The 7,764-nt window shown below is 42.0% G+C and overlaps 1 protein-coding gene across 1 annotated transcript; it reads left to right on the forward strand.

Annotated features, from left to right (window-relative positions):
- The first annotated feature begins 2,856 nt into the window (after positions 1-2,856).
- LOC123068661 (short-chain dehydrogenase TIC 32 B, chloroplastic) lies at positions 2,857-7,454 on the forward strand. The gene is made up of 9 exons (XM_044491270.1): positions 2,857-3,158; positions 3,246-3,388; positions 5,396-5,627; positions 5,788-5,867; positions 5,965-6,118; positions 6,198-6,276; positions 6,627-6,711; positions 6,816-6,862; positions 7,013-7,454. Exons 2-9 carry the CDS (start codon positions 3,271-3,273, stop codon positions 7,178-7,180), a joined length of 963 nt encoding a protein of 320 aa, XP_044347205.1. The 5' UTR covers positions 2,857-3,158; positions 3,246-3,270; the 3' UTR covers positions 7,181-7,454.
- Positions 7,455-7,764: the final 310 nt, after the last annotated feature.

Raw genomic sequence — 7,764 nt, forward strand, 5'->3', positions numbered from 1 at the left:
TTGATGGTGGACTTGTAACTGGGACAAAAAAGGTCACGTCCCAGTTGCGAGTCAAGGGCGGACTTGCAACTAGTTAAGAAAGATCGGGCCCCAGTTGCGAGTTGAGGGTGGACTTGCAACTAGGATAAAAAAAAGGTCGGGTCATAGTTACGAGTCGAGGGTGGACTTGCAACTGGGACAATGATGAACAACACAAGCCCTTTAAGTGAAAACAGTGATGTTAGTATGAAAGTATCCGGGTATTGATTTTTCTTCGATTAGATCACATGTAATGTCTCATGTACCGCTCTCGTATTCATTGTTGTCAAAAGATCATATATTAATTTGTGCTCACCTAGTCCTCTTTCAGAGACTAGAGGAAGAGAATATATGTGCCTTTAGTTGAACACATCTCTTCTCACCTATATATAACTAGAGATGTGAGCACGGTGAAAGAAAACATATTGTTAGAGAGAAATTTACAACCCACCATCCAGGAATCCAGAATGCTTGTAATGTTGGGAATCCAGAATCCAGAACACATCTCTTAGAATAAATGTTGGGAATGAGCGGCGTTAGAAAATAGTCGGTCTTAGGATGCGGCTAACTTGTAATGCAAAAGCTCCATATCCAGGAATCCAGAATCAACTTGCGACATAAGCCAAGCATCTTCATTGCATAATCTGCGATACCTTACTACCATGTAGTCGATGTGGATCATCAAGGTTTTCACTGGTTGCGAGTGAAAGGTGACATCAAGGAAGATAATGGATGTTGTTATGCGCATCCATTGTGGATCCTTCTATGTTTCGCACTCAACATGCGCACACACATATCCTGCGTCATTTGTCTTTCACGCGGTGTATCAAACAATTGTTTTTTGGCTAATTTCTATGTGCCTGATTCTTGTATGAAAAAATAGTAATACCTGGTCGCAAATTCTGATTACAAAAGTTGATCACCATGTGTGGATTCTGGAGTCCTCTCCTCTCCATCTCCGACTCTTCCATCAATGAAGAATTTTTTCTCTATCATTCAAAAGAAAAAAAGAGAATTGTTGTATGTGGGTTCTCAATGAGAAATGAAACCTAGCTTGTGAGATCACCGGATACGGGCCCTCTTTGATTCAAATAACTTTTCAAGGGCGTTTTCGAGAATTTTAATCCTTGAGAAAAAATCCATGTTGGTAGTTTAAATTATATGATCATAAGGTACACGATTTTTTTGTCATTTGTGCTAGATTTCATAGGAATTTTTTCCCCACTTTACAATGCATGTGTAGAAAATAGTGCATTTTGTTATTCCCGTGTGTTAGAGTCCTGTTTAACATGAAGCAACAATGACTGCACATGTCCTGTCATGGTGCCTTCTTGCAGTACTCCTAATACGTTTGATTTGGGCCATGTTTTGATTCAAAGAAATAGTGCAGGGTATTTGAAGAATTCGAATCCATGGGAATTATTCTGTGTGGATCGTTTGATTCATAGAAATCCTTATAACCATGTTATTCCACTCTACCACGCAGTATTTGAAGAATTTGAATCCATGGGAATTCTCATGGCCTCTTTGGATCAAAGGAATTTCATAATTTTCTTACAGGATTTCATTATGTAGGAACTTTTCCTATACAATCATTTGAATCATAGGATCATGGTCACTAAATCCTTATAGAATCATTTGTACCTAGACTAATGCACACTTGGATCGTAGGAATTGTCCATAACTCTCCCTAAGGAATCATATTTACTCTATTTTGGAGAAAAGTTTCCATCCATTTAGGATCCATTTGGTTTAGAGGATTTTTGGGACGTGCAAGAATGTTTCAGTTAATAACATAACTAGTTTTGTCGTGAGGCAAGAAAGGTGAAGAACAACGCAAATCCTTTGCTCTAAGAATGCTTATTGGGATACTGCTTTTTCTTCGATTAAGATCACATGTGATGTCTCATGTAGTGCTCTCATATTCATTGTTGTCAGAAGATCATATATTAGTCTATGCTCACCTAGCTACTCCTCTTTCAAAGACAAGAAGGAGAGAATATATAAGACTTTATGCATTTATTTGTGCACATCTCTTTTCACCTATATATAACTAGAGACGTGCGCACGATGCAAGCTAACATATAGTTAGAAAGTTACAACCAAGCAAGCATTCTCATGGCTTGCATTGCTAGAGAAACCAAATACCTTCTACATAGGTTGGTCTAGAATAATTATTGGGAATGAGTGGCATCGGAAATCAGTCTATTTGGATGTAGCTACATGTTAGTGCACCGGCCCCAACTCATGGAATCCATGATCAACTCACCCCATAAGCAATGCACACCCATAGTAATATGTGTGAGACCTTATTGCCATGGAGGCTTTGTGCATCATCTAGTTTTTCACTGGTTGCGGGTGGCGGCTGCCATCAAGAGAGGCCGTGGAGGCAGACCAGCGCATCCATTGTGTATCCTTCTATGTCTCGCACTCGACAATTCTGGCGATCGCTATTAGACAGAGTGCGCGCGTAAACATGTCCCACATCCTCTGATTATTCTATGCAACAACAGTAATATCCGGTCGCACGCTGTGACCACGTCAGTCGATCAACACGGTTGCTGTTGAGAGGCAAACACAGTACCATTCGTACACCAAAAAATCCTCTGGTTTTTGGGAGAGCTCGGCCGCAGACTTTATTTCCCAATTATTATTTGTATATAAACGATATGTCAATTATCTGAGAAAAATAGAGTCTTATTGATGTAAAAAAATGCAGCAGTTGATCAACACGTGTGGACTGTGGACTCTTCTCTTCTGGATATCAGACTCCTCCATCAAGAAAAAAGATGCAATTTTTCTTTCTCTCTCGACCCAAAAGGAAAAGGAGATTCGGTTTTTTTGTCCACTGCCAGAGACCACACACAAGAAGAAGGAAGGGAGGGAATCCAGGGAGGAAACCTGTTTCATCGAATAGTAGAGTAGAGTCCCGGCCCGGCCGGATTCACTGGAGAGTTTGCGTTCCGGCCGGTAGCCTGCCCGACCGCCTGCCTACTCCCCAACCAAACTGCTGCTACCGCTCCCCGCGGCCATAAATAACCTCCTCCCCTGCGCCCGCTCCTGCACGCCGCCCTCCTCCCTCCCTTCCGTCGCGCATCACCGGAACCAACCTCGCCATCGGCTAATCCGTCCAGGTCCAGGTGAGTTTGCCAAGATTCCTCTGCTTCTTCTTCTCCTTCTTCTTCTTCTTCTTCTTCTTGATTGAGGGCTCACATTCTGTTCCGCAGTTTTAGGAGTCGACCCAAGAACCAGATGGGCATCCTGTCCCTCATCACCGGGAAGCCGGGCGCCAGCGGGTTCGGCTCGGGCTCCACGGCGGAGCAGGTCACCGAGGACATCTGCGCCGCCGGCCTCACCGTCGTCGTCACAGGTACCCACCACAACCCCACCCCCACCCAACCGGCCGGGTTCCTCCCCTGCTCTTGCGCCGCCCGCCAGATCACCAATGGCGCTCGCAGTGCCGCCTGACATGTCCACCCTCATCTTCTTGGCCGTGTGATGGGGACACCACCTTTTGGGCGTTTCGTTTAGTCATACACTCATATACGGTGACGATCTCTTTCCTGTTTGGGCACACGCGCCCTGAATCTGACTGCTGGTTATGCGTCGCTGTCAGCACAAGAACAGCAGCGCTGCTACTATTATTAGCTATCATGTTCACATCAAATTAATTTGATCCCTAAAGCCTGCTTGGTGTGCTAACCGCGTACCAGTGAATCAAATTAGCTGGCTTTTTTCATGGTGCAGTGCTCAAACAGTCTCTGTGATGCTGTCGGTTAGATTCGTGTGCAACCTTCCTTTCTGAATATTTTCTACAGGGGGTTGCTCTGCTCTCGTCGTGTGCTCTGTGGACGAGCAGTTGGGAAGTGGGTTTACGACCGGGATTTTTTTGTTTGAGGGTAGTATGTACTGAAGTACTAAACTTCTGAACATGTGTTGTGACAACTGTTTTTTTGTGCACAACCACTAGTCTTTGTTCAGATTTATGCTCTGTTCTTAATCTGAACGGCAAGGACGCTGTTGCTTGTATTTCTCCAAACTCTTGATGTGAACAAGTTGGTTAAGTCCGCCTTTTTATGTGGAGAATGAGAGTATGCAGCCTGGATTTCTGGGTCCTGTCTTTCTGGGAACTGTTTTGTGTGGCCTTTAACGAATCCTGAATTGGCTGGTGTTATCTGCCAGTTCTCCTCTTCACTAGAACCAATCAAATATCTGAGATGAATATTTTGTTTTCACATGGTAAGCCACACCATGGATCCAAGCTTTCTCTTGATTTAAGTAGTAGTGCAGACAATTTCTGCACCTCCCACCCTGCTTGCCAGTATCATGGTGTGGCCAATTTTACAAATAGGGATTAGGAAGGAACCTAGTACTTTTGTTATTTTTATCTCTCTTTTATGTGCTTTAGTTTTTCGCAAGAGTGATTCTGTGCTGCAGTGACGAGGTCCTTTCAGTTAGATGGCAATCTTCTTCTATCCTTTTCATTGCACTACGGTTTTCAAGCTCCGACGCTTACTTGAACAGTACTCCCTCTGTAAACTAATATAAGAGCATTTAGATCACTACTAATCTAAACGCTCTTATATTAGTTTACGGAGGGAGTAGAAATTAGCAGAAACTGACTTTTTTTTCTAGTTGGTTGTTAGAAGACCACAGCAAGAGTGATTATATGCTGCAGTGACATGATCCTTTCAGTTAGATGACAATCTTCTTCACCCTTTTCATTGCAATACTATTTTGAAGCTCCAATGTTTAATTGAAAAGACAAAATTATCAAAAACTAATTAGTTAAACAATCCTGGTTGGTTGTTAGACTACTGCCGGAGTTATTATATGCTGCGGTGACAAGATCCTTTCAAGTTAGATGGCAATCTTCTTCTATTCTTTTCATCGCACTAGGATTTTGAAGCTCCTACGTTTACTTGAATAAGTCAAAATTATCAACATCTGTAAGGTTGGTTGTTAGACTACAGTTTTCACATTCATTGAGAACCAAGTCTGGTTATATTGATGGGAGCTTTTCTGGTATTGTTTTTACAACAACTTTTTCTAGATTTTTTTTACAACAATAATAAGTTCAGGACATAGGGAATTCTAACGGAATGCAAGAGCTTCCATTAGTATGTGTTAGAACAATTAGAGGAACCATTTTTGGTCGTGTCAATATTGCTTATTCATAAAGCATGGGTGTGGGTTATGCTTATGCACACTTGCGATAATTTGTTATGGGCATTTACTATTGCTGTCATTACATTGCAACCAAGCCTGTCATAGATTCAATCTTTTTGAGTTATCACACAGCCAATCCCTTTTTATAAGATGTTTCCAAGATCTATTCATGTTTTTTACTGAAAGCCGCAATTCTGATATCTTTCAGGAGGATCTAGTGGCATTGGTCTAGAGACCTCGAGAGTCTTTGCCCTGAGAGGAGCCCATGTCATCATTGCTGCGAGAAACACAGAGGCTGCATCAGAGGCAAAGAAGCGCATCATGAAGATACACCCAGTAGCCCGTATCGATGTTCTGAAGCTTGACCTTAGCTCCCTCAAGTCTGTCAGGGCCTTCGCTGACCAGTTCAACGCCATGAATCTTCCTCTAAACATCTTGATGTAATTCCTTCATCTCGTATCATTCCTTCTTTTCTTTGATATGTACATTGCTGTGTCACATTAAATTTCAGTTTAGGATAGCTGTATATCACTGCTAGCCTATTCCAGCACTGCCTACGCTTCACTGAATCAAGCTGTCTGAATTCTTTCTGTTCTGCAGAAATAATGCAGGTGTGATGTTCTGTCCTTTCCAACTGTCTGAAGACGAAGTGGAGATGCAGTTTGCCACAAATCATCTTGGTTAGTCTCTAACTGCCAGCAATACTTGAAATAGACAGAATCAATGGTGGATATCCTGATACTAATAGTTTTCCCTTTCACTCAAATGCTCAATCAGGTCACTTCCTACTGACCAACCTTCTCCTTGATAACATGAAAACCACTGCCAAGTCCACGGGTATTGAGGGTCGCATTGTGAACTTGTCATCAGTTGCCCACCTCCATACATATCCAAAGGGGATTCTGTTTGATCAGCTCAATGACAAGAAAATGTATGTGTTCTTATGGTTATTTACGAGAAAATCTACTATCGATTCAACTGCTGCTAATAATGTATTTTTTTATTGGCAGATACAATGATAAAATGGCCTATGGACAATCTAAGCTTGCAAACATACTGCACGCAAAAGAGCTCTCTAGGCGGCTCAAGGTATCATTTTTCTCCAACTTTTTGCTCTTTTCTCTTCATTTATTCGTTCATTCACAAGAGCAAACCTCGAAATACTAATTTCAGACCTTCATGAACTTCCTTCATATAATTCAAGTTGTAGAGACCTAGGTTCTAATACCCTTCTTATATTTATTTGTATTGTTATAAAACTGTTATCAGTTATCATCACCATAGTAACGCAGCGGTTTAGCCTTTTACGTACTAGCTTTCAATGAGCACAGTGATTTTTTAATTAGACCTATTGACCTAACTAGTAGCAATTAAATTCTCTACCACCAGCTACATGTTCCATTGTGATCTACGATAAATAATGTGTTAAACTGACACAGGAGGAAGGAGCCAACATCACAGTTAATTGCGTTCATCCTGGATTGATCATGACCAATTTGATGAGGCATTCCTTTGCTCTCATGAGTAAGCTCTCAAGCTTATTTTTCTTGTGAATGAATATGTTTCTTAAATGTCAAGTTTTTAATGTTCCCACGGCGTTGTAATATTTATTTTGTTTTCATTTGCAGAGGCAATTCAACTTGTCACCTACTTGTTCTGGAAGAATGTACCTCAGGTTCTTATCTATTCTTGGCTTTGACAGAATTCTCATTCAAATGCAGGCTTGCACAGGATGCAACTAATGAAGAAGAACCTTTATCGTTGTGTAATCTCTGATGACTATTTTATACTTAATCTAAAAGAATACTACTTTGTGGATTTCCAGGGAGCAGCAACCACTTGTTATGTAGGGCTCAACCCTCAGCTGAAGGGGGTGACAGGCAAATACTTTGCCGACTGCAACGAGGAGAAGACGAGCGCGCACGCGAAGAGTGACGTCTTGGCGAAGCAACTCTGGGAATTCAGCGAGGAGCTCATCAGATCCGTGAAATGAGAGCTCGGGAAAAGGCGTCTTTCTTTCGGGATGCTGTTGAGTTTATGGTACAGATGGTTGGTTAGCAAGTAGCAGCAGTACAAGCAGTAGCTACAAGTAGGAACCTGTCACTTGGCGAAGTGAACCAATATTGTTCACCAATAAATTTTCGTGCTTGTTTGGTGTCGTGGCTGTGGTCTAATCGTGTTCCTGTTAATATATTCGTGTCCAGTATATTTGTCGGGTCGTTTTGGATTGGATTAATGGATATAGTTAATCATCTCGCTTGCTTTCAGATTTGTGTTTTTCTTCTGAAACTTTTTCAGTGTCACATACTATATGCAGGCAGTTGCTGAAAAGTTCAGAAGAAATTTCTCTGCTTTGCTTTGTTGCCGCTGACAAATTTCAGAAACTCAAAGGCAGAGGCTGGTAAGTAAGGGTAAGTGGGTCGCCATTGCTGGGGCCACGGATGCTTCTTCTTCCTGAAGAGGGATGCTCCTCTGCTGATTCCTCTGCCCCTCTGCTGATACCAACCTGATGCAGTTCCCAGTACCCAAATGCTGGACATTACATGATGCTCCTCTGCTGATTCCTCTGCCCCTCTG

Source organism: Triticum aestivum, chromosome 3B (assembly GCF_018294505.1).
Source record: "Triticum aestivum cultivar Chinese Spring chromosome 3B, IWGSC CS RefSeq v2.1, whole genome shotgun sequence".
In the NCBI taxonomy this organism is placed as follows: Eukaryota; Viridiplantae; Streptophyta; class Magnoliopsida; order Poales; family Poaceae; genus Triticum; species Triticum aestivum.

Excerpts from the sequence above, each read along its gene's own strand:
- LOC123068661 (XM_044491270.1), top strand. The coding sequence starts at position 3,271 with ATGGGCATCCTGTCCCTCATCACCGGGAAGCCGGGCGCCAGCGGGTTC. Across the intron at positions 6,119-6,197 it reads CAGCTCAATGACAAGAAAAT|ATACAATGATAAAATGGCCT; the intron begins GTATGTGTTCTT and ends TTTTATTGGCAG. Across the intron at positions 6,863-7,012 it reads TCTGGAAGAATGTACCTCAG|GGAGCAGCAACCACTTGTTA; the intron begins GTTCTTATCTAT and ends GTGGATTTCCAG.